We start from the raw sequence: 24,259 nt of genomic DNA, 5'->3' as shown, positions 1-24,259 counted from the left end.
TGCCATCCAAAAAGTCAGTTTAGTGTGCCTTAAAGCAGATGTGGGGAAACTCCGGCCTCAGGGTCGTATACGGCCCGCGAGACGATTTGATCCGGCCCTCGAGCTAATTCATAAAAAACTAGAATTTAAAAAAGAAAAAAATCTAGACAGTAATAGATGGGCGATTGACTGTTTTTCCTGGCCACGGTCAGGGTCCTTGAACACAACACAAGCGGAACATGTCATCACGTGGTCAAGTCATGTCAAAAAACTTTGATATTAAACGAGACGGTCATTGACATCAGCTAACGCAGCGTGGTGAGTGTAAACAAGAGAAAGGTGGATGCAGAATGTCGCACTTTCCAGGAGAAATGGACGAACGATTATTTATTTGAGGAAGTAAAAGGCCAGTGTGCCTAGTTTGTGCGGACGCGCTTGCGGTGAAACACGGAACATGTCAAACTGCACGAGCTGAAAGGACGAGTGCGTTTGGATAAAGTTAACGCTCTTCGGAGGAGTTTGGCCCAACAAGCAGCTCTCTGCCAGAGCGTAACATACAAACATGGAGAGATAGAGAGGTAGACCACCACACCAAGAACAGACTGTTCCACCACTGCTGTGCAATTATCACTGCCATGTGCAATACTCACTTTATTTTCTAACCTCTTGGTACTTATATTATTTTTTATTCTATTTAATTATTGTGTACTGCCTTTTTACTTCATATGTTATGTTGCTGTGACAAGATAAATTTCCCCGTTGTGGGACTAATAAAGGATTGTTTTCTGATAAAACAGAAAGATACAGGGATAAAACAGTTGCTTTTTTGCACAGCATAAAATAAAGGTGAAATGCATTCATTTCACCTTTTTGCAGAGGTTATGAGTTCAATAATTAGTACGGCCCTTGAAGGATGTTGTAAAAAAAAAAAGAAATGGCCCTTGACATGAAAAAGGTTCCCCACCCCTAAGATATTACGATATTCCAGAATTGAAACTTAAAACATTAAAACCATGAACTCGCATCAACAGAATGTGAAGAGGAAACGGTGTTGACGTTTTGTCAAAGACGTCTGTGTGTTACAACTCAAATATGAACATTAGAGATTGCGTGGACCCAGTTTTGAAATACTGCCCCCTATTTCTTTGGAGCAGGTTCCTCAGAATTACACATTGAACCTTTAAAAATTGTCATAGTATCATAGCATAAAAAGTTAATTTCTTTAAGGAAAAGTCAGTTTGGTATGCTATAAAAAAGTCATAGTATAGAATGTCAGAAAAGTTTAAGAAAATGTCGTAAGAAATTAAGACTTAATAAAGGGATGTTTTTTTTTACATTCATTCTACAAATGTTCTTTCTCAACGTAATCAACACAATATTTCTCCTCCTCTAGAACCCTGAGTTCATCCATTACGTTAGCAGAGAGGCCTATACAATCCTTCCCGTCCTTTAACTCAGTGGGGGAGTGGCTGGACGCAGTGGACATGGGCCGATACAAGGACAACTTCACTGCCGCAGGATACTGCTACTTGGAGTCTGTGGCGCGAATGACAGTACAGTGAGTGGCTTTATTCAACTGTCTGTGACCTTTCATTTCCTGTTTTACAGACAGTGGCTCAGTGAGATAATAAGAGAACAGACCATTAAAAAGATAACGGAATGAATAAATAAATATTCTAGCACCTTAATTGTGAGGTGTTATTTCTGCCTTAATACACATTTTATGAGATCACCCTGGGCCTTTAAGAAAGTATAATGGCCATTTGTTTCCTGTACTGATATCAAGTTAATCTTATATCGACAAAAACAACGTTTTAATGGCCTTTAAATGGTAATTCTGCTACAACTGTCTATATTTCTGTCAGGTTTTCACTATGAGCAATAGGGTCTCACACTAACACAACATTTTATGCCAAATCTATATTGGTTTTGGTTATTTTACCAAAGAAAATGATTTGTGTGTGTTTAGCTTCATAGGATAGAGAAACATTTAAGAATAGGAACCAATATTTCAGGAAAGGTGAGAATATTATTGTCTGAAAAACATTTTTCTTTGTGGTCACGAGTCACTCATCCTTAAAACAAAACGGTCCAATAAATGTTGTCTTTTTCAAAACAAAATGTTTTGCTGTGTCCACAGAGACGTACTGAGCCTTGGCATCACTTCCCTTGAGCACCAGAAGCTCATACTGGCTGCCATCCAGACCCTCAGAGCCCAGGTCATCCAAATGCATGGCCGCGGTGTGCAGGTCTAACAAACAGTCGACACGCCTGCTCTCACCCTGCAGCTGCAGAACCACACGTGTGTGCAGACGGATGATGGGGTGGAGAAGAGGAGAGAGAGAGAGAGCGCTCTTCCAAGCTGAAGGAAAGATGAGCAGATCTTTCAGCTAGCTGCACTCTGTCTACTCCTCCTCCCCATACGTTCTCATGCCTTCCTCGATTCCTTATTTCCTTATTTCTATGAATCCCCTCAGAGACGAGTTCCTGTTGCGATTGGGGGGGTAAAGCGAGTATGTAGGTAGAGTGATGTCACCTGACTTTTTTTTTTTTTTGTGACCTCTATACTTCATATGCTCCATCTCACTTTTTCTGGATCACTGCGTAAAAGACAGATGAAGTATCGTCTCTAGCAGGACGGGCTCTGTCTGAAGCTGAGCCGTGGGAGAGAGGGGGGGGGACACACACAGATGTACTGCGCTGCAAACAAGACGGTTATGGACTAGTGGTCAAAGGAGCAGTTACATTTTGGGTGGAATTTCCATTTACCACAACATTCAGTCACTTAAACAATATGGCCGGGAACTATTTCACTGGCCTTGGATCAAATGACTCCCCTCAGAACTGCCACAGCTGATACAGAATCATATCATTGTACGTCAGAGCTGGTAAAGGAACATTTCTGAAGATTTAACTTTGCTGCAGTAGCTTAAGAAGTCTGCTGTCCAAGGTCAATTGTGAGGTTAGAAGAGGCCTCAAAAACAGGGCTAGCATACAGCGTAGTAGTCTTATATATAAAGTGTGCTGACGGGATGAACACAGCTACAGTAGGTGATGACATACTGTACTTTGAGGAACGTCAACCTGCTATTTTCTTTCTTCTTTGGGGGCAACTGATGGTTAAACAAAAGCTGCAGGATACAATTGTAAAGGTCGAAAACGTGCGTTTGATTGTTCATTCATTTGTTGTACGACGTTGTCCGTTTCGCTACTCTGTCAGAGTTTCTTTCTCCTCCTCTTTATTCTCTCCAGTGGTTTTCTTTGTGCATTTAAAACATGCACACGACATAAATGTCCCTTGACCCTGCTGGATGTCCTCTCGGTAACATAGTCCTCCTCTCACAACCATGTTTAATACTGTATAGAACACGGGCCAACTCTGGAAGATGGCTCGTTTCAGATATTTATCCATATTTATTTATGTTTACAGACTGTACCACAAACCTCTGCAGAGAAGAGGTGAAGAGGGTTTATTTAACTTATAGTATTTAAAAAAAGGAAGAAAAAAAAAAGGTAAGCAAAGCAGTTGTGTTCTTGTTTTGTTTCTTTATTATACGACTGAGTTTATACCTGAACAAATGAGTTGTTTTGTACACTGGAGGGTTTTTACTGTCAGCACACAGTATCTGTGTATTCTACTGGAGTTTAGGTCCATTTTCATTGGATTTGCTGTATAAATGACGGCGTGTGTGTTGCAGTATGGATACAGTATTACAGAATGTCACCGGACCTTTTTTTGCTCTCTTTGTAGCTGTTGGATTATTATGTTTAATTTTGCGTTGCTGTTTATATAAGGCTCATACGACGTGGTTGCATTTTTTTTCCCCCCAGATAACTCCCAGAATTCTCTGTGTACAGCGATCTGCCCCTCGCCTTTTCTGTCCTATTTCAATACAGGAGACTTGAAGGAGGAAGTTTATCGGGGCATTATTTGATTATCATACATTTTCACAATAGAAGGTACGTTAATTTTTTAACTGGAATATTGTAACTGGTTTGTATTTGGTACAAAATTAGTTTTTTTGTTATTTATCCTTGTACTCCCCTCTCTGTAACCGTTTTGTCAAAAATAAATAAACTCATATGTCCTTATAGATGTAATCACGCACATGTTAACATATCGGAAGAAACACTCTGATGGTCCCTTTGACACACACACACACACACGCACACACACACGACTAAAAACACACACACATGCAGTCACTGACACACAAACTGGACCTCGTCACCACGATGAATGAAACTCAAGTTTTTTCCCCTCTCTGTTACTGTGACCATTATGATATATGTTTAATACTGTAAATATGTATTTGAAAATGCTAAATCTATTTTTATAATTTGAAGAACAATGTGTTGAATATAATATCTGCTCACTGTGTAAGGGTTTTATTTGTTTGAATTTAGGGCCATAGCCAAGAAACGGTGTTTGGAATATAAAATTGAAAAAAAAGTTTCTTTTTTCCGTTAGTTTTTTGATGATTTTTACCTGTTAGAAGAAAATCGGATGGCTGTTGCAATATTGAAACGTGTTATTAAAAAATCTCCAATACAAGCAAATGTTTTTTCTCATCGTCTTCTATTTAACTCCTCATGCTACAGCCCGACTGATACTGGATTTTGAGGCTGCTTTTTTCAAAAATGCAATAATTATACATTAGAAGATTTTAGCTCATAAACAATTGTGGACCAAGATATGTTCAGAGCGGCATATTTTACAGTTGAAAATTAAACGCATCAGTGCTCTCTAGTGGACAAACTATGTAATGGAGACATTGTTTATAAATGACCAAAAATATTTTGGCATTTCAATCTGCACCAATATTTCCTGTTACTTATTGTCCGACATAGAATTACTGAGACATATAGAGGTTTTTAGATATCCGTGATTTGTTCTTCCAATCCAATACAATGGAAGAGAACATTTCATTTGTGGTACTCAAAGAACTGGAAATTTATATCAATGAAAATTCATCAGCAAAACAAAATCAGTCTCTTGTACTCTGGGCGATCTGCAGCCCTCAAGAAAGTAGTCCCAATAAAAAGGTTTCCAGTGAAGTCTATGGAAAGTTCAGAGTAATTAGGACATTGTTGCTGGAAAGAGTTTCCTTTTAAACGTTAGTGGCGGCAGGAATCTCAAAAACCTTTTTCTTATTTGTAATATGGGTGAATCGACTTCACAGTAGAACTTGTATTTCAGTGTCTTGCCTTAGAGAACAGGGGCGATGCATTGAGCAGCTGAGCACTTAAGGTGTAGGGATCTAAATGATAAACTCCTGAATATCCGTCTATCCTTTAACTTCACCTGTGGTGCAAAGAAATTAACCTTTAGAGCTCGCTCAGTCCTTAAGGCTACCTGGGCCTCTTGTGCTACTTACTTATCTATGTGCTACGAGGCTAATGCCCTGTATCCTCTTAAAACAGAATTGAACTTTCAGTTACCTCTCCTAGCCTACTTCTGTGGTTCATGGTGTTCTGTCTCTTCTCTCTCTCTGGGACCCAGGTTATATTACTTACTTTTTCTTTATTACAAAACGCCCACCTTTTAGACTGGCGCTGCATATGGGAAATTATTGTAAATGCAAAGTATTTTAGCGTGGGAGTGCTGCGGGCAACTGTGTGGGTGTGTAGAAGTGAGTGAGCTGGTACAGTGCCTGCACGCATGGGTCAGTGTGTGTATGTGCATATTAGGCGTGTGCGAATGTACTGCTAGTTTGATGACAGTCCATGAGCATACATCTGAGAATGAGATCTTTTTTATTTATCTCATACAATTGCTGCAGCAATCCATACTTTTTATATTAAATTCTTATTGGTGTTGAGGATTGGAGTTTGAGACTTAATGAGTTTCATCTCTGAGCCATCGCTGGCTGCAGCTCTGTAAACCTCCCACGCATTCAAACATCACCTCCTTCAGACGCTGCTCAGCAGAGCTCGGCTGAGCAGCGTCTGAACTCCCGCTGCACTGACGCTGGATTTGGATGAATCATTATGGGAGGCTTATCGTGAAATCTCGTGCACGCATTCAAGATGTAACTTGATGAACAAAAAAACACAAAAGAGCTTATTTACATGTCAGGCTCATCAAGAGTATTTGTATGAGAATGGGTGAGAGTGGTGGCTCTGAAGAAACAAACGCACACATCTTTGAATTTAAATTAAAAAGTGAAGTAATTGCAACGCTGCAACCTGACATTCCAGGCAGACGACTGTAATGAGACATACAATCTAAAATCAAATCTAAAATATAGCAGTCAGCTCTAATCTACATAATGTAAATGATGAAATCCTGATAGCCTTAACACTTGACTCCCGCCTGCTCTGGGCCATGAGCCATCTTAGCAGCTGCACACATGCTAAATGAAGCGAATAGCAGACCTAATCAACTGCTCTCTGCCTGCTATTCCCTCGTCGTACAATATAATAAATGCTATTAGTGTGAGTGTGATGTCTTAGTATGCAAACACCACATCCCGCAGTAACTCCTCAGTGGCGAGGGTTTGTGTTAGTTGGTATTTTGTCAGGCTTCTCACGGTTTGAGTGTAAATCTTCAATCAGATTTGCCTGTTTATTCACTGTGGATGAGACTGGGACAGGCAGACGGGCTTCTTCCAAGAGATTACAGAAAATCACGTTTTAAAAATGCACAATATCGACTGTTGTACCTGAAATCAATCACTTTGTCTAAATCAAGACCAAACTCAAGACGTGTTTAAGGCCTTCAAAATGACTTGGGAGGAAATTAAAATACATAGGCCTATGCTTCAGCTCGCTGTAGGTGGTAGAGAAGATGTCCTCTCAGAATCAAACTTCACAAAGAAATATAGAATACCACTGCAAGACTAAACCTCTAGTGCTGTAACACTTAGTCACTATGAATATAATAATAAACAATTCTGACTATTAGTTAATAGTTTTAGTCAACAAAGAAAAGTGGCAAACCTTTGTGGTGGAGCTGAAATGATCAGTTAGTTGAACAGCAGAACAATTCATCCGTTCCAGATTCAGATTCAATGTTTGAGTAAAGATGCATCATTTTTCTTCCAGCTTCTCCAATGAGAATTATTTTTGCCTCATGTCTTTTTAAATTCAATATCTTGGAAAACATATATATAGATTCATTGATAATGAAAGTAATCATTAGTTGCAGTCGTAATTTGCAGCTCCAGCTTCTAAAATCTGAGGATCTTCTTCTTTTCTCTGTTTTATATAATCATGAGATAAATACAATTGGATTTTGGACGGTTGGTCAGACAAACCGTGCAAACTAAAGACGTCACCTTTGCTTCCACGAAACGGTAAGTAGCATTTTTCACAACTTTCTAACATTTTGTTAGACAATAAACAATAAATCTGTTGAAACTGTAGAAATAACCCAGATATTCTGGATACTTAATGCCCCGAGCATTAAACCAGACATTCTGATCTGCTTTATCACCACAACATACGACCTTATGACGAAATAAACTTTTGCAGTTTGAAAAAGAAAAGAACAAATAAGTCCAGAAATGTAAAGAGGAACAAATGCCAGTGAGGTATCGGAAGAAGCAAAAGGATTCAAAGAGGCACATGGGAGAGCAGACGACACCTCTGTAAAGACATTAGTGATTCCCGGCTGTGTGTTGAGAGGCCTCTCCCCTTCTTGTCCTCCCTCTATCCCTCGCTCCCTCTGCTCCGTGTGAAGATTAAAGCGAGCGGCATAAAGGGGAGAGCAGTCCACCTCTAAGCTAGTGTGAAGGGGAAACTTCCCCCCAGCACAAAAGTTCTGCTCTCCGCTCTTTGCCGAAGCGTGCCGCAGCTCAAATCGGCTTTGAGAAATTAATCCCTGCATTATGGAGGGTGTAAAGTAAACAAACGGAGGACAGGATGGGGACCTGCGAGAGTGTGAGACGGTGCGGCTTTTGTAGGTAAAAGCTTGTGTTTCTCCAGAGAAACAGAGCTGTGTGTGCGCTTGTACATGTGTGTGTACAACGAGAAGGAAGAGTAAGCTGAAGAGGGGGGGGCGGGGCTGCTCAATCCTCGGGGGTACTCCTTTTTGCTGCTTGGTCTTAAACCTCTCTCTGCCTCTCATGTCCAGCTTATTACTGGCTTTGTCTTCCCCGGCTTCATTCAACCACTTTGCCCCTGTGGCTGAGAGTCGTTGTCTGCAAATCCTCCTGCAGCAGCCTTCTCTGCCTTTTCCCATCCTATCTATCCACTGAGAGGGTACTTAGATAAGGCCCGGCGTTCTGTCTGACGAAATCAGAACTTCCCACTGAGCAGAGATTAAACTCTGAGTGACCGAACGGACAACTTCTCTCACTCTCCGCGGTTGGCTGGCGGAGAGTTTCTATCTCTCTCTTTTTTTCTTTTGACAGTTTAAACACCCGTCTGTCTGGGCGCCTCCTGAGACTCTCCATAAGTGCACTTTCAGTCTCTCTTCGCTTGTCTGCATGTTGCCTCTCGCTGTCTCGACACATATCTGCCGTCCATCATCACTCCCCCTCTCTCCACAAACTTTATAGATCTTTCTCTCCTCTGACTCTCTCCACTTGCATCTTCCTTCACAACTGCCCAAGTCCACACCCTTATATAAGTCTGTATTCTGAGTTCTACTTCTGCATCCTACTTGTCTCTATCTGACATTGACCCCCCCCGGCAGATAAACCAGTAGAAAGACAAAATAGAGGATTTAGCAGCTTCCTGCTGTTTGTGTTTTCTCCCCCCCCCCCTCACAATCCACCTAAATGAAGCAGCCGAGCAGGATGACACTAAACTGACACCCAGCCTTTGACCTTGAGGTGTTAGCACAGGGTCGGGCATGCAGGATTCTTTCTTTGTAGTCCAACACCGCCACCTGGTGAAATATATGAAAACTGCACCCTACAGAAATGTGCATCATCAAATTGAAATTGAAAAGAAAGTTACAGGTTCAATGAGAGCGGCGTTATCCTTTTGCTAATTTTACTCAATAACATAATAATATTTCACCAATAATGCTGAACAATTCAGATCTATTTAGATTTAGAGACATTAGACACATTATTACACAGGAATACAAGACAGAAATCATAGTAGATGAAGATTTTGTTCAAATGTTTTAATTCAAAGTTGAAATTAAAGTATATGGTTAGTCTATCAGATCTTTATGTCACTGTAGAAGTTGATTATTATTCTCTAACTGTTCCCTTTAGTTGTACTAGTACATTCTTCTGTATTTCACTAAATAGTTACAGTATGCTTTCTTACCAATCTAAAGAATAAACCATTTATCTGTTATTATGTATATCATTATCTCTTTAATCCTTCCAGCTGAGCCCAAGAGTCTCTGCGATGAAGGAAAAGATGTGCGTGTCCTCCAGGATGGCCTTGGCGGTGGGTTTCCCTGCACCGTGCCCACTGCGGGTATCCACCCTGACCATGAGAGGCTGACGCTGCATGGGGCTGCTGCCCACTCCGTGCTGTAAGGCAGCACAGTACTTGAGGGTGTGGAGAGGCACCACTCGATCATCGTGGTCTGCCGTCAGAAGCAGGACGGCAGGGTAGGGTGGGCCAGAGTAAGGGGACGGAGGCAGATTGTGGAGAGGAGAATACCTGGAGAGAAGGTGGGAAACACCCGGCGGAAGGAAAATACAGAGAATATGGGAGTGATCCAAGAAAACACTTAACAACTGAGTTAAAACAAAGGACAACACACGACGACTGCTCCGAATAGAGATGCGCCGCTGGACTTTGGGGGTTACGATGTATTGTTGATGGTGCATGTTGTTTATTGAATGTTTTATTACTGACTTTAAGTGATGTAAGGGGACCTTGAGTGACATGAAACAAATGTCCACAAACAAACCGTTTGCCATGCTAATTTATGCTGCCATCAACTTTTTAATGATATGCTATAAGAACTTTGTTATGACATTTTTAGGATTTGACTACGACAGTCAATGAGCCGCGGCCTGTAAAGAGGACATGCTCCTCTCAGTCCACTGAGCCCTGAAGGCCCCCTGAGCGCTGTTCGCTCGTTTATTATTGTTATTGAACGTGACGCTTGTCCAAATTGCACTAATTTCGACACTGCACTCCCCTGGGTCCCCGGCAATACTCCCACCGAGTGTGAAGTAGATCGGATGAACGGTTCTTGAGAGATGCGAAGGACAAACCCACACAGGGACAGACAGACAGACAGCTTTATAGTTAGCTGTTTAAAACTAATCTCTAATGACAGGAAGCAGATAAACTACTAGAATCATTAAACGTCACACACTTGGATATTATTATAATGTCGTTTGTTTTCTTTGTTGCTTTTTATTGCTTATTTTGTTGTTTATATTCTGTTCCAATTAAAATATTAGAATATACATTTAGTGTGTGTGTAGCGTGGAAGGGGCTGATTGATGATGTGAGCGTACAGTAACTATATGTTATGTTAGTGACTAATTGTGTGTGTGTGTGTTTCCTACTTGATTAGCCACTTGAACTGCTCTGCGTCGTCAGAACAGCCGTAGTCCGTGGTCCAGGCGTGGCCGATGGTGAATTTGTGGAACTTCAGCATATCCATCACCCCCACCTCTGCCACGGCACAGCCAAACAGGTCTGGACGCTGGTTCACGCACGCCGCTGTGTATTAAAATGTGTGTTAAAGATTCCATTTGCTTTCAAATATACAAGCGCTCAGACACAAACGTCCCCTTTACTTCACATTGTAGGACACAATCACTCCTCACTGGCCACTTACACACCGGGGAAGAAGGCATTCGTTTGGTTTGTGCGATGCCATATGGCAGCCAGCCTTTGGTAAATGATGTGACTAAGCTCTGTTTAATGTGCTGTTTAATAGCAACAATTAATTGAAGCTGAGCAGTTAACTACTGTTAGATGAATTTGACATTAGCAATTATGGCCAAGATGTAATATAAAGAATATAAAGCATTATGATCAATTTAGCGAAGACAAGCAAAGGACCAGTGATCTTAGCAAAAAAGTGAGCCTGAGCCGTCGTTGCCGCTATCTTCAGAGCTAACCCTTCACTTTTATCAGCAGGTTGCAAATAAGGCACGGCAGGAATTTGGCTTGGGTCTTTATTTACCGACAAATAAACTGTGCACACACCGCACTGCTGCACTCACAGCTGTAACGTTACTGCTGACTTCATTCTTCTCTCTCTCTCTCTCTCTCTCTCTCTCTCTCTCTCTCTCATATAATGCTGTTGCATAATAGTTTCCATGGTGTACCTTTAAAACCCTTTTGCTTGTTCTTGTTCTCCATCTCTGGTTGTTGCACTAAACACATAACGCACACAGTTGATCCTGCACTCACCCACTAGCAGTCCTCCATTAGAGGCTCCGTTGATAGCAATGCGGCTGGCTGTGGTGTACTTCTCCTGGACCAGATACTCTGCTGCACACTGGAAGTCATCAAAGCAATTCTGCTTGTTCCCCAATGTGCCACCTGCAGAAGTTGTGTAAAATATATATCAACTCACGTGTAATGTTTTCTAATTTATACTCTCAGACACATTTGTTAGCAGTAATATCTTTCTGGGTGCATTCCTTGGACGTCTGTACCTTTGTACCAGGTGAGGCCGTACTCTCCGCCCCCTCTGATGTTGGCCACTGCCAGGATCCCCCCCAGGTGTCTCACGTACAGCAGGTAAGCAACGCTGATCACACACAGAGGAAACAAAGCCACGGAAGTACAAACAATATTTAAAGAGTTGAATTAAATGATGTGGAAAGTCTAAACATAAATGGGTATTACATCTAGTTAGGTATGTTAGGTATTGAGCATACATGCAGTGCTTCTTAAGTACCCCTGATATTTGTACCAACACCCTGTCATTTACAGAAAAAACAGACACAAAGTAGACCCTTATATATTTGTACCCCTGATTTGAAGTATCTCACAATAGCTGGTATGTTTGCAAGTGTGGCAACAGCCAGCAATCAACTCCCTCTCATGTGCTTTCCAATCAGAAGTCCCCCTCCGCAATCTTATACAGTGCCCTCCAAGACTATTGGAACAGCGAGGCCGATTCCTTTATTTTTGCTGTACACTGAAAACAAAGATGAATATGAGAAAAAAAGATCATGAGCAGATCCCTTCTTTCTCCACACGTTGTACGTCCCAAAGGTTCATATTTGTCTCATCAGTCCATAAAACTTTAATAATAATAATAATAATAATAATAAATTGTATTTGTAAAGCGTCTTTCAAAGCTAAAAGCTATTTCCTGGGGGGGTGGAGCAAAACATCCCTCATCAGGATCCTAGTGGCGCTGTTTTGGATATATTGGAGCTTTTGAAGGCTCCTGCTTGGAATCCAGATGATGAGAGCGTTGCAGTAGTCGAGTTGTTCAGCATCTGACAGGGAGAGTGTGGGGCGGAGTTTTGCAATGTTCCTGAGGTGGTAGAAGGAGGTCTTGCACAGATGTTTGATGTGGGTGTCAAAGGTCAGATGAGGGTCAAATCTTACACCTAGGTTGGTGACTGATGGTGATAGGGGGACGTCTTGGCCAGAAAATGTGATGTGGGTTATGGGGGAAGGTGTGGTGTGCCAACTAAAATAGCCTCTGTTTTTGAGCTATTTAGTTAAAGGAAATGTTCTTTCATCCAAGCCTTTATCTCCTCAAGGCAGGTGTTCAATGATGTTGATGATGATGAAGATGTCGACAGTGGGGCTGCATGTGGCATGGGGTCTTTATAGGTTTTTATATATAGCTGTGTGTCATCAGCGTAGCAATGGAATGGTATTCCATGCTGGCTGATGACACGGCCAAGGGGCAGAGTGTAGAGGGTGAACAGAGTGGGGCCGAGAACCGACCCTTGAGGGACACCACAGGTTACTGGGTGTATCTGCGAACTTGCACCTCCCAAGGATACATACTCTGTTCTTCCAGAGAGGTAGGACTGGAACCAGCTCAGGGCGGAGTCAGAGAGTCCGATGGTGAAGTGGAGGCGCTTTGTCTTAGAACTTTTGAGCCTCGTCTCTGTACTTTTTGGCAAATTCTAATCTGGTCTTCCTGTTCTTATTGCTAATAAGTGGTTTGCATCTTCTGGTGTAGCCTCTGTACTTTGGTTCCCAATATCTTCTGCGAACGGTGGATTGTGAAACCTTCACTCCTGCCCTCTGAAGGTTGTTGGTGATATCACTGACAGTTGTTTTAGAGTTTTTCTGTACAGTTCTCACAATATTTTTGTCATCAACTGCTGATGTTTTCCTTGGTCTACCAGTTCGACGTCTGTTGCTCAGTACACCAGTGGTTTCTTTCTTCTTCAAGACATTCCAAATGGTTGTACTGGCTATGGCCAATGTTTGATTTTCCATCTTCTCTCAGTTTCAAAATTGCTTGCTTTTCTCCCATAGACAGCTCTCTGGTCTTCATGTTGGTTACACCTTTAAAGCTATAAATGCAGTCTGCACAGGCAAAACCCAAAGCTGAAACTGAGAGTAGACCTTCAGTACTATTTATTGTTTGAATTATCAATGCACAGGACACACCTGGGCAACAAGAAACACCTGTCAGTCACATGTTCCTATACTTTTGCTCACTTGAAAAATGGGATGGTTCAAATAAAAGGTTCTATCTTCTAAGTTATTTATCAGATCTAGATGTAAATACCTGGAAATAGAAGCTGAAAGACTGATCTTTTTTTCCTCATATTCATCTTTTGGCGTCAAACTCAATTGTTTTCAGTGTACAGCAAAAATAAAGGAATTGGCCTTAGGAATTAGCAGCTCTGTTTTGTAGAACATTTGTATATCTTTTACTCTGTCCACACACACACACACACGCACACGCACACGCACACACACACACAGTTGTACTTACTTGTAGTACGGTTGTATGGAAGCCTCAAAGCCTCCATAGCCATAAAGGAAGACAGGATGATTCCCATCCTTCTTTAGGCCCTTGGCGTGAACTAAGAACATGGGGATCTTGGTTCCATCCTTACTGGGATAAAATACCTGAAGATACATCAAATAAGTCAAAAATCTCATGTCAATATTGTTAAATGTCATAACACGGCTATGTTTTTGTTTTTGATAAGTCTAAGATGAGCTGTGTAAAAACACCATTGACCACTTCCTCAACCATAGTGAACAAGATTCTGGGAAATCTGAGTCATGATATGAATATACATACAGTCAGTAGATTCAAGAAAAACAACAGGAACAATTTGAAAATGACGATACTAAGAAAAAGTAAAGACGAAGTTTGAGCATGGAGACATATGGTCCACATAAATGAAGGACGTTACCTGGCTGGTCTCGTAGTCCTCTTGCTTGATGCCTTTCACCTCCACCTCCCTGAACACTCTGGGCTCCGGGTTGGACTCGCTCAAATCACAGTGGAAAATGATACCTGGGCACCACAGAACAAAGGTTGCTGTGTGTTTAACTTACTGCATGGGGATATTTTAAGAACTGATTTTTCATACTTAGTGAGAAGAATTGACGATGAAATACTAGTTACATTCTAAATTGCATAACCTGCAGTTGCAGTAATAGTTGGGGGGGTTAAAATCACCGGCCCTATTTCAACATGTGTGTGTCTGTTGTATGTTTTTCTGATGGAATATATTTTTCAGTATTCGGTCTTTACTTTTTGAGTATTTGCGTTTATTGTATTTGTTTTACCACATTTGATGTATTATTCGAAAGTATTGGAAGTAGTAGAAGTTGCCTTTAAAGTAGCGACACAGCACTTGCTGCAAAATATGTTGTTTACTATATAGATCATTTTTTAGAGCAGAAACAATTAGTTGATTGACAGAAAGTTAAGATACAATTGTTTTAAATGTGTCTAGCTTCTAAAATATTAGTAAGTAAAATGGGCTGAATTTTGAAATCTCCCGATTACGTATTGTTTTGACTGAAAAGCTTTATCGATAATGATCTGCAGCCGATCAATCAGGGACTTAATTTTTACTGTTGGATGGACAAACAATGAATTTGACACCATAGGCATTTTTCACTATGTTCTGACATTTTAGAGAAATAAATCTAAAGCATACGCAGCCTATTAATAAATAAATGTTACTCGCAACCCTAATTATTTGAATGTACTTTAAAGACTCGTGTATGCATTGATATAAATAGTTTTTCAATACTGTTTAATAATGTAACACTTGTACGTACAGATTTTATAGCACTAATTTGACTAATATGACACAGTGAAAACATCATTAATGAAATGACAGAGTTACCTGGTGTAGTGAAGGAGGAGAACTTGTAGAAGAATTCAGAGTGTTTCTTCCTGCAGCTCACTCCGGCAACTGTGCCAACGTCCAGTGGCAGGTCCCTGACCAGCTGGCCTGTCGACAGCTCGAACACCTGCAGGATATTCTTCACATCGTGGAGGTAGTTGACCAGCAGGTGGTGCTGGTTCACACAGGAGACAAAGTCTGCAGAAGGATATAAAAAGGAAGTGTTAGAAAGTGACCATGACAACATGTGTAGTTAAGCGTTATTGAAAACACTGTGTTCGAGGGAAACGGTATTCTGTTGTTGTGTTTCTATCTACGTCTCGACCAACGTCAACTTCCTCTCTGCTATTTATCATGGTAATAAGGAGTCATCGCATGATCCTGGGATGAAGCCAAAAATAATGTCTATGCATTAAACAAGACCTTATTGACGAGTTCAGTTAAACTGCACATGTAGAGCAAAGACTTTATATGTATGGACTGTGCATTCACTGTCACATGATGAAATGTCATCCACAGCCAGCAGGGGGCAGTCTAATATATAATAAGTGTCATCCCTGTAAGTGCAGGATACTGCTCAGCAGATGTCAGTGGCGCTACAGAGGCTTCTCTTGGTCACTTGTTTATTTCACACAGTAACTATGACTCCATATATGGCATCAAGACAACACAGAGCAAACTGATGGATCAATGACTTCATGCTTTGTGTCAGTTACATTATATTCAACAGGCTGAGGCCCACAGGCACCACCGCCTCTATGAGGGTCAGCTTGGAGTTTAAATGATGTGGCGAAATTATATTAAACATATTAGTGAACTGATACTGGATCTGTTACAAGGTTATTATCGGAGCACCTTACCAGTTTAGAAAAGGGCCAAAGACAGTTCAGAAAATGTAGCAGCTGCATAAAGGTTGGATTAATATAGAAGTTGGTGCAACAGTAAGAGCTCCTTTAGACGCCATGGAATAACATATCATCAGATGTAACTGCTTACTGCCGACTGCAACACGTGTATTAGTGCTGCTGTTCACACATGGGACAAGCATACTGTACAAACATCATCAAGTTAGCAAACAAGTTTTAAAAATATTAATAGTTCATATTGATTTGTATATGAATATAATATAATTAAAAACACTATTCATTTTAAAACTTGGTCAAAAAGTAAAGTTGGAGAACACAAAAGGTTAATTAGCAGGAATAAAGCCGTACTATTGATATCACAATCATCCAGAAAGACTTTACTTTAAGTCCCGCTATTTAGCATTTTTAAGCAGTATTAGCAGTTTTATTTAATGATATAAAATGATCATCATGGGATTAGTCTGTAGGATACGCTCATACGCACATATTTTTCCATTTAAAAAGTATTTGCTTCGTGCGATTTTGATATTGCGATATCAATAAAATGTCAATTAATGTAGCGGCAGGGTTTTTACTATATTGTCGTTCATTATCTGTTTATTCATCAGCCCACGGCAGGAGTTATAGTTGTGTAGGAATACATAAAACACCTGTCGGCAACTACATTGTAGTGCGCTATAAAACCTTTATTAAATGCTTATAAATGCTAAACAGGGGGACTTAAAATAAAGTGTCATTCAAATCATTTTCCCAAAACACATTCTGCAGGTTTATTTCCGTTCCAAAATATCTACTGGCGTGTGAATGTGTTTTGCAGATATTTCAGGGGAAACGCAGACATTCACTGTTTTGTTTCAGTGATCTCTAGGTACAGTTACCATCATCGAAATGACTCATAAAAAAGAAGTTAAGAAAAAACGCTTATGGGCCAAGTTTCACTTTTTGAACAGAGTTCCCTTTGACGAAGGTCTTCGACCTCAAACACAGAACTTCCCAGTTGTTGTGGTTGGACTGTCGCTGAAACACTAGGGCACATAGTCTGTGAAGAAGTATTGAGCAAGATTTTAAGAGCTGAATAGTGGAACTACGACTCCCCATACAAGCCATTTACGCATTTCTACAGCGTGGCGGACTTTTCCCACACTCAAACCCAAACCCACAGCTGTCATGCCAACAGAGGAACTTTATGAACTTTAGGACGTAATCCACTGAAAATGTATCATAGCTTTTTTTGTCTTATACAGTATATTCTTTTGAAATGTCCACTCATTCTCACCCAGGACGTCCTTGTCGTGCTGTGGAAGGAGGGTAGTCCAGTGCTGCCTGTCTGGTTTCTGGATGTCAATGTTGAGGAGACAGTACCGAGGAGCGTCCAAGTTGGAGCGGAACGTGAACACAGTTCCCTCATTGGTGACATACGAGTACTGAGCATCAAAGTTGTCCACGAGTTTGACCCATGGCAGCAGGCCTGGAGGACAAGATGAGTAAAATAACAGATGCATTGTGAGATTTTCATCTCTAAATCATAGACCATTGGGAATTGCAATTAACTACATCTCTAACAAAGACACATGTCCCCCTGAATTATGGATGCTGCTTGGAAAGACCAATAACACATTTTCTCAGTAGGCTTACACAAGAAAGTGTCAAAATTGCTGTGTTTTTAAATACATAGTACATTTTGAAATCTCAACAACTGGTAAAGTAACTGCTGAGTCACCTGCATCAACGCCTCTTCTGCTTATACAGCACGGTTATGTTGTGCTGTGAAGCTGTAGCGATGTCTATTGCAGCTTGACAATCTGCTGGATTGGTTTTCAACAAACGTGCATATGCAGGACAGGACATGCTGATACTACTACTACTACTTCGTAGGTAAACAATATGAAAGTGACAACACCCGAACCTGACCGGTCATTTGGTGTCATTGCTTGAGCTCTGGTGCAGCTATTGCAGTTAAAACAACCAGAGTTCTAGCGCTGCAGCTCGATGAATTAGTCAACGGACAGAGCAGCATTATCTGGTTCACGCTGCTCAACAAAGTGGATTTGCTTTATTTATCATATATCATATATTTAACACATGGTAGAACATCACCTTGTCTGGGAAGTAAGGACGGGCTTTTTCTTTTTAATTACGTTTTGGACATTTCATAAACTAAATAAAACCAAAGAAAATCGTGCACACATAGAGATGCTGTAAACCACCACTTTCATCACTTTGAGGATCAACGCTAGTCGACTTTAAAAACCTAGTTTACAGCTCGTCTTGCATCAATTTACCATCAATTAAAGGTCCTTCACAAACCTACGGATTCCTTCTGCACCTGTGACCCTACTTCTTGAGAAAACATGTGTATACAGACCTGTGATGCCATCGGGGAGCTGCTGAAGGTCACAGTACCACAGCTGGTTCACAGGTTCACAGCCTTCAGTGATGGACAAAACAGCATATCTGCCCTCATCTGATATCTGCAGAGAGGAAGGAGTAGAGACAGAGACAGGCATGTGATGATGTCATTGTCTTTGCTATAACAAGTTTGAACATTCTTAACCCGTATTGGTGGAAGCGTTGCAGAAGTGATACCAGATCTTCTAAGACGAGCTTCTGTTGATAGAACTTCAAACTCACCTCAAATGAAGCTCTAACTTTGGTGGATTTAGTGGTGAAAAGTAACTAATTACATTTACTTGAGTACTTAGTATTTCCAATTTTACAAAACTACATTTATTTGTCAGGTATAGTAACGAGCTACTTTGATTTTACATGTATAGTTCACATGTATGAAGCTTTATTGGCAGCAGCAGGCGTGACATTAGCACAGAATCAGATCCGTTGTTGTATTTGCATTAGAGAGAACATCACTAATTGTTTCGCTGCTGTAATTGTTTCAGTTCCGGTGGCACAAAGCAGGAAGTGCTTCCATCAGACTCATTAATGCCTGAGTGAAGCTGCACTTGTATGTTGTCTCAGTGTCTAAAACAGGGGTCGGGAACCTATGGCTCGCTAGCCATATATGGCTCTTTTGATGACGCGATATGGCTCGCAGACAATTCTGAGCTGACATTTTTTAACATGATTAACAAGTAATAAACAATTATACTGTGTCATTTTAAAGTAAAACATTTAGCAGAGGATTTGTTTTTAGTTCTCCCCTCTCCTCCGCTCTGTCTCTGACTGCACAGCGCACACACTTACACAAGTGTGTGTGTGTGTGTGTGTGTGTGTGTGTGTGTGTGTGTGTGTGTGTGTAGGGGGCGGAGCCCTGCCCTTCGCGAAACAGCTGAGGAGAAACTGCGCAAAGCAAGCAGTAGACCGGGGGGCTCAAACTCATTCACAGAGAGGGCCAACATTAAAAACTGGGACTACGTCGAGGGCCAAACACGGTCCACATTTATTGAACAGGGTACACATAAAGTGCAAAAAGATATGGAACATATTTAAGTCAACTGCAGACGGATTGCTGAGCAGTTCAATTAAAATATCTGTCGGCAAATGCTCTCAGTTGATCAGCAGAATGCTGTCGGGAACACAGCGGTGGAGATGTTTGTCAGTGTTTGGAAACACAAAGTTTCCTTCTGCATCTGAGTCTCTCACAGGCAGCTCGTCATGATACATGTCCGTGATCACACGGCCCTGAAGCTGCAGGTTTAACAGTGAGATGCTTCGTTATGTTGCACAAACAGTCCAGCTCACATCGTCCCAGAGATCTGTGGTGTGTTTCCCTTTGCTTTCCACAAACTTTCATTTCATTCACACATTTAGATACTTCCTCAAATGTCTTTTCCCGTGGTTGTGCCATGCATTGATGCAATTACCAAAACCGGCGGGCCAGGTATGACAGACATATGATATTTTCTCGCGGGCCGGATATAATAATAATAATAATAATAATAATAATAAATTGTATTTGTAAAGCGCCTTTCAAAGCTAAAAGCAATCTCAAGGCGCTGAAATGCAGGACAACAACAAAAACAACACCAACACCAACAGACATAAGAGGTTAAATAGGTCATAATTGCCTTGAGTTTGACACCCGTGCAGTAAACACTGAAATATGAGATAAATAACGTAAGCGTTTAGTTTATTTAATAAAAGAGCACCTGTTCAATGCAACACTGATACCGCTATTAGTACTCGGAGACGTGTTATTCTTAAAAAAATGCACGCATAAAGTTGCGTTCAAATTGATTAAATATATGGCTCTCAAGGAAATACATAAACAAATATTTGGCTTTTATGGCTCTACCAGCCAAAAAGGTTCCCGACCCCTGGTCTAAAAGGATAAATAAAGTTATTTTGATTTGAATTCAGGACTTTAACTTGTAGGGGAGTATTATCAGTGTGGTGTTAGCACTTTTACTTAAGTTAAGGATCTGAACACTTTTTCCACCACTGCCCCGACTGCGTGATTACAATAATGGAATCAAGATAACTGTAACTTACGGTTACTGAACTGTGCCACTTAGGATGTTCGGGGAACTCCGCTACCAGAATGTCGTCTGACTGTTTGGTGCCGATGACGTGGTAGAAGAGCTTCTGATTGATGTTGCATGTCGTCTCTGTGCCTTTTAGTTTAAAAAAAAAACAAAACAAATAGATAAACACATTCTTGGATGGAGCATGCGTTTGTGTGTACGGTGACTCTTCCTAACCATCGGTTTTGCCTTCCTGGGGCGGGTAGCAGTTGTAAAAGACGCCCTTGGCATCGTGAGTCCAGGCCAGGCAGCTGAATTTAACCCTCTCCAGTACATCAGGCAGGAGGGTGAGGTCATCAGCCTTCATGAAACTCACTGTTATCCAGTCTGAGCCACTGCTGCTCAGACCATATGCAAAATATTCACACTCCTCTGACAGACGGCCCACTGGATGGAAAGAGTGACAAAGAAAAGGAGGAGGAATTCAGCACATGCACACCTTTTTCTTCACGTCTCTACTTGACCCGCTATATGTGTGTTTGTGCACAATAACGTGCAGAATATGTGCTCATAACCCACGCTTCAGTGCCACAGTGCCATCTTCAGAGAGTTTGTTTGGATCAAAGAAGACAGTGGCAGCTCCATCCAGAGAGTCCTGCACATGCAACACATCCTGGTTCTGGAGACCTTTGTTGTGAAAGTAGAAATACCTGGAAATAAAACCGGGAAATAAAGTCACAACAAGCATCATTTCTTTTCTTTCTTTCTTTAGAACTGCAGTTCAAGTCAGTCGCTCGGAGAAGTCTTTTTCAGTCAGTGCAGTACCTCTTCCCTCTTTTGTAAGGGCAGCTGTATTTGGGATAGTCATAAAGCTCAGTGAGACGCTGGTGGAACTGAGCCCGGACAGCACACTGCTCCAGGTACGGCATGGTCAGATTGTTCTGCTCCTCAACGAAAGCCTGAGATGCAAAAAGGTGAGCGAGATGGGGTTTTTCATTGTTTTGGGTAATGACACTGCTTCAGCTTTCGGCAATACATACCATGGCTTCCGCACTATCAGAGTCTTCCAGCCACGTGTAGGGATCACAGATCTTAGTTCCATGGTAGTCATCAACCTACACGTTAAAAAAGAATATACAAAAAGCTGTTTTCAATCTTTGGCATCAAAACTTGATTTTCAAAGCCCCGGTTAAAACTTCCCTCCAAAAACAGTTTTTCTGTGGAACTGAAGATCATCCATGTGTCAACTGTATTTGGCTCGTCAGCGTGCTGCATGTCAGCACAGGAATGAGCGGTGTTGCTTTAGGCGACTTTGATGCACAAGTTGGAAGATTCTTGGTCAATGTTCTGCTTAGGTTTCAAATAATTGCGATGGGAAATAATTTTCTAGCAATTTTAAGCTGAACCCAATTTCCTGAGAAGTATTGCATTATCATTTCTGAGAATTTCACTTTCTCTTGGCCCGCAATTACCCACAATTACACAAAAAGGAGAGCCAGAGAAGAGAGGATGCCGTTGACGCCGAGGAGGATGCACAACTGTGGTAGGAAAACAACGAGCAGCGCTTACAGCCTGTGTGTAAGTGTGTGTGTGTCACAGGTACCATCTCAGAGTTTTTAGTTCAGCTGGAAGCATCTAACAGAAAAACAATTGCTCACACACTATTAGAAACAACCACTGCGGTCTGGATGGGAATAAACCTGTGTGTGTGTGTGTGTGTGTGTGTGTGTGTGTGTGTGTGTGTGTGTGTGTGTGTGTGTGTGTGTGTGTGTGTGTGTATAATGCAGCCTTTCAGTCTAACAAGAGGTGATGCAACACTGGTGTTTTAGTGGGAGCATCTTCAACGTCGTCAACTTCGACGTACTGCGCAACACTCCTACGTCCTTGAGAAATACAGCCACCTTTGTGTAACCTTTGGGGAGACGAGTCAAGTTATTTTCTATTATATTATTGGTATTATGACTCATGTACAAAGTGTATCAAAAGGCTTTGCAGGGTGACAACAGCATTAATTCCCAACCTATGTTTTCCTCCATGTTGTGTCCATACTGATAGTCAAACTCTCAAACATTTTTGCTCCTCTTCCTCTTTTCTGAGATTGCAGAATTTACAAATATCACATTCGTTATTCATTTTTTTCATACTCTGCAAGTATCTAAATAATTTACAATAAGTAACCAGTGTATATGGTATTTACCTGTGACGTGTGTCAGGATGGTGTATTTATTAACTGAACATAAGCGATTGTTGTCTTTAAAATGTGTCATGAAAAAGAAACCTTTTCATTTTTCTATCAAGCAGAAAAAGGGTTTACCGAGTAAACAATAGTGAACCTCATTTATCTTGATTCTGTCATTGCTTTGCTATTTCCCGTTGTTTGGTTAAATAAATGTGTAGTTTCTGCAACTAATGCACCAACAATACAGGCAATGCCTCACTCAATAAAATGGTGATGCTGGTGTGTCAGATGCAAACACTGCAGAATGCTGTACTGTGGCAAAGGGGCAAGTTTCAGACAACATAAAAAACGTACACCCAGGAGTAGTTATCATTTAGGACACTGAGGTCATGTCCTCATTTACGGGTCGTTTTCACCTTAAAAAGGAGTTTACATTCTACAATTCATCCACACAGACCTGACTTCTGGTGGGTTTTGAAGGCTCATTTTGATGCTTTTACAGTTTTAGGCAAACAATGTTATTTATCATTCATCCATTTAATTAGAGCTGAAATATATGTTATTTGACAGAAGCAACAATGTTCATAATTGTTTACGTGTCATTTTTAAATGCCTTAAAATTCTTTGTTCCAGGTTTTTTTCGACAATAAATTGAACATCTTTGCATTTGGAGTTGATCGGACAAAACAGGAAATGTCTAATAAGTCAGTATCTTAAAGAACATGCAATTAACTATAGAGCACAGATTAATCACTCATTCAAACAAATAATCATAAGATTAATCAAACATAAATGTCATTGTTAGTTGCAGCCCTACATTCAAATAAAACTAAACATATTTTCAGTTTGGTGGAGGCTTTGAAACATCATTCCAAAATAGACATTATTTTTTACTTATCAAGTGAATAAATAAATAGATATGTGGAATTTGGGGGTTAATTAAGTGCTTGGATTTGTTAAAAGGGGACAGGCTGGTGTGAGGAGTAGGAAGTAGTGATGCAGTAAGTCCTGGCTATAGCAAACACTCTGCATTATGAGGACCAGGGTCATAAGGAAACCTTAACTAAAGCCAACTGCGACACAGAAGCTGAGACAATTAGCATTATAAACATATTGTTCCACTGGGACATTATCTCACGGGGTGTTGTTGCTTTACCTCAACTGCATGACAAATGCGTAACGTTACTTTTTCACGTAGTTAATACAGTACAAAATTTCCCTTGAATGACTTTTTAAATTGTTATCAAAGTTTTGTTTTTTGTTTCTTCAGTCAGTCGCCATTTGCCTTTCTCTAACCCTCCACCCACTTCTCTTTCTCTTCCTGGTCTCGCTTTTCATGCTTGTGAGTTTGCACCAGAGAATTTCACATGAATGACAAACGGAGAGAGAAAACACTCAGCAGGACTTTGACACTAACCTTACTCTCATCTCTTCGAGCAACCGGGTACTTAAACGCCATGGCGGGGATTCCTAAAGTTTTCGCCTTTCTGATACTACTTTACTTTTGTTTTTCACCCTATTTCTTTTTATTGTTCTGAATGCAGCGTCTCCACTGAATCAATGAAGTGAAAGTGAAAGCCTTTTTTGCACACACATACACGTTTGTAAAAACGTCGTGCGCTTGGTCTTTATACA

At 40.9% G+C, this 24,259-nt stretch overlaps 2 protein-coding genes across 2 annotated transcripts in view; one reads left to right on the top strand and one right to left on the bottom strand.

The window, feature by feature from the left end:
- The window catches only part of epha10 (EPH receptor A10), a 142,959-nt gene extending 138,426 nt beyond the window's left edge, over window positions 1-4,533 (top strand). Inside the window, 2 exon segments of the mRNA XM_029442741.1 lie at window positions 1,373-1,537; window positions 2,120-4,533. Of these exon segments, the coding sequence (XP_029298601.1) occupies window positions 1,373-1,537; window positions 2,120-2,234 (280 nt within the window). The 3' untranslated portion in view covers window positions 2,235-4,533.
- A 4,510-nt stretch (window positions 4,534-9,043) lies between these two features.
- LOC115016134 (prolyl endopeptidase) lies at window positions 9,044-24,259 on the bottom strand. The gene is made up of 15 exons (XM_029443806.1): window positions 24,042-24,259; window positions 21,486-21,560; window positions 21,271-21,404; window positions 21,025-21,155; window positions 20,683-20,892; window positions 20,474-20,595; window positions 18,393-18,498; window positions 17,304-17,495; window positions 15,162-15,359; window positions 14,214-14,317; window positions 13,784-13,920; window positions 11,520-11,614; window positions 11,272-11,403; window positions 10,416-10,572; window positions 9,044-9,552 (listed from the first exon to the last, which is right to left on the bottom strand). The coding sequence occupies exons 1-15, from the start codon at window positions 24,081-24,083 to the stop codon at window positions 9,258-9,260; spliced, it is 2,130 nt and encodes a 709-aa protein (XP_029299666.1). The 5' UTR covers window positions 24,084-24,259; the 3' UTR covers window positions 9,044-9,257.

The sequence above is a fragment of the Cottoperca gobio genome, chromosome 11 (genome assembly GCF_900634415.1).
Source record: "Cottoperca gobio chromosome 11, fCotGob3.1, whole genome shotgun sequence".
Lineage (NCBI taxonomy): Eukaryota > Metazoa > Chordata > Actinopteri > Perciformes > Bovichtidae > Cottoperca > Cottoperca gobio.
Note: the sequence above shows the minus strand (reverse complement) of the source record. Positions and strands in the feature narration are given on the sequence as shown.

Bases quoted from the DNA above. Each gene is read 5' to 3' on its own strand.
- LOC115016134 (XM_029443806.1), bottom strand. From the start codon at position 24,083: ATGGCGTTTAAGTACCCGGTTGCTCGAAGAGATGAGAGTAAG. The intron at 21,405-21,485 runs GTATGTATTGCC...TTTGCATCTCAG, and splicing joins CTGATAGTGCGGAAGCCATG to GCTTTCGTTGAGGAGCAGAA. The intron at 20,596-20,682 runs GTTAGGAAGAGT...TTAAACTAAAAG, and splicing joins CCAGGAAGGCAAAACCGATG to GCACAGAGACGACATGCAAC.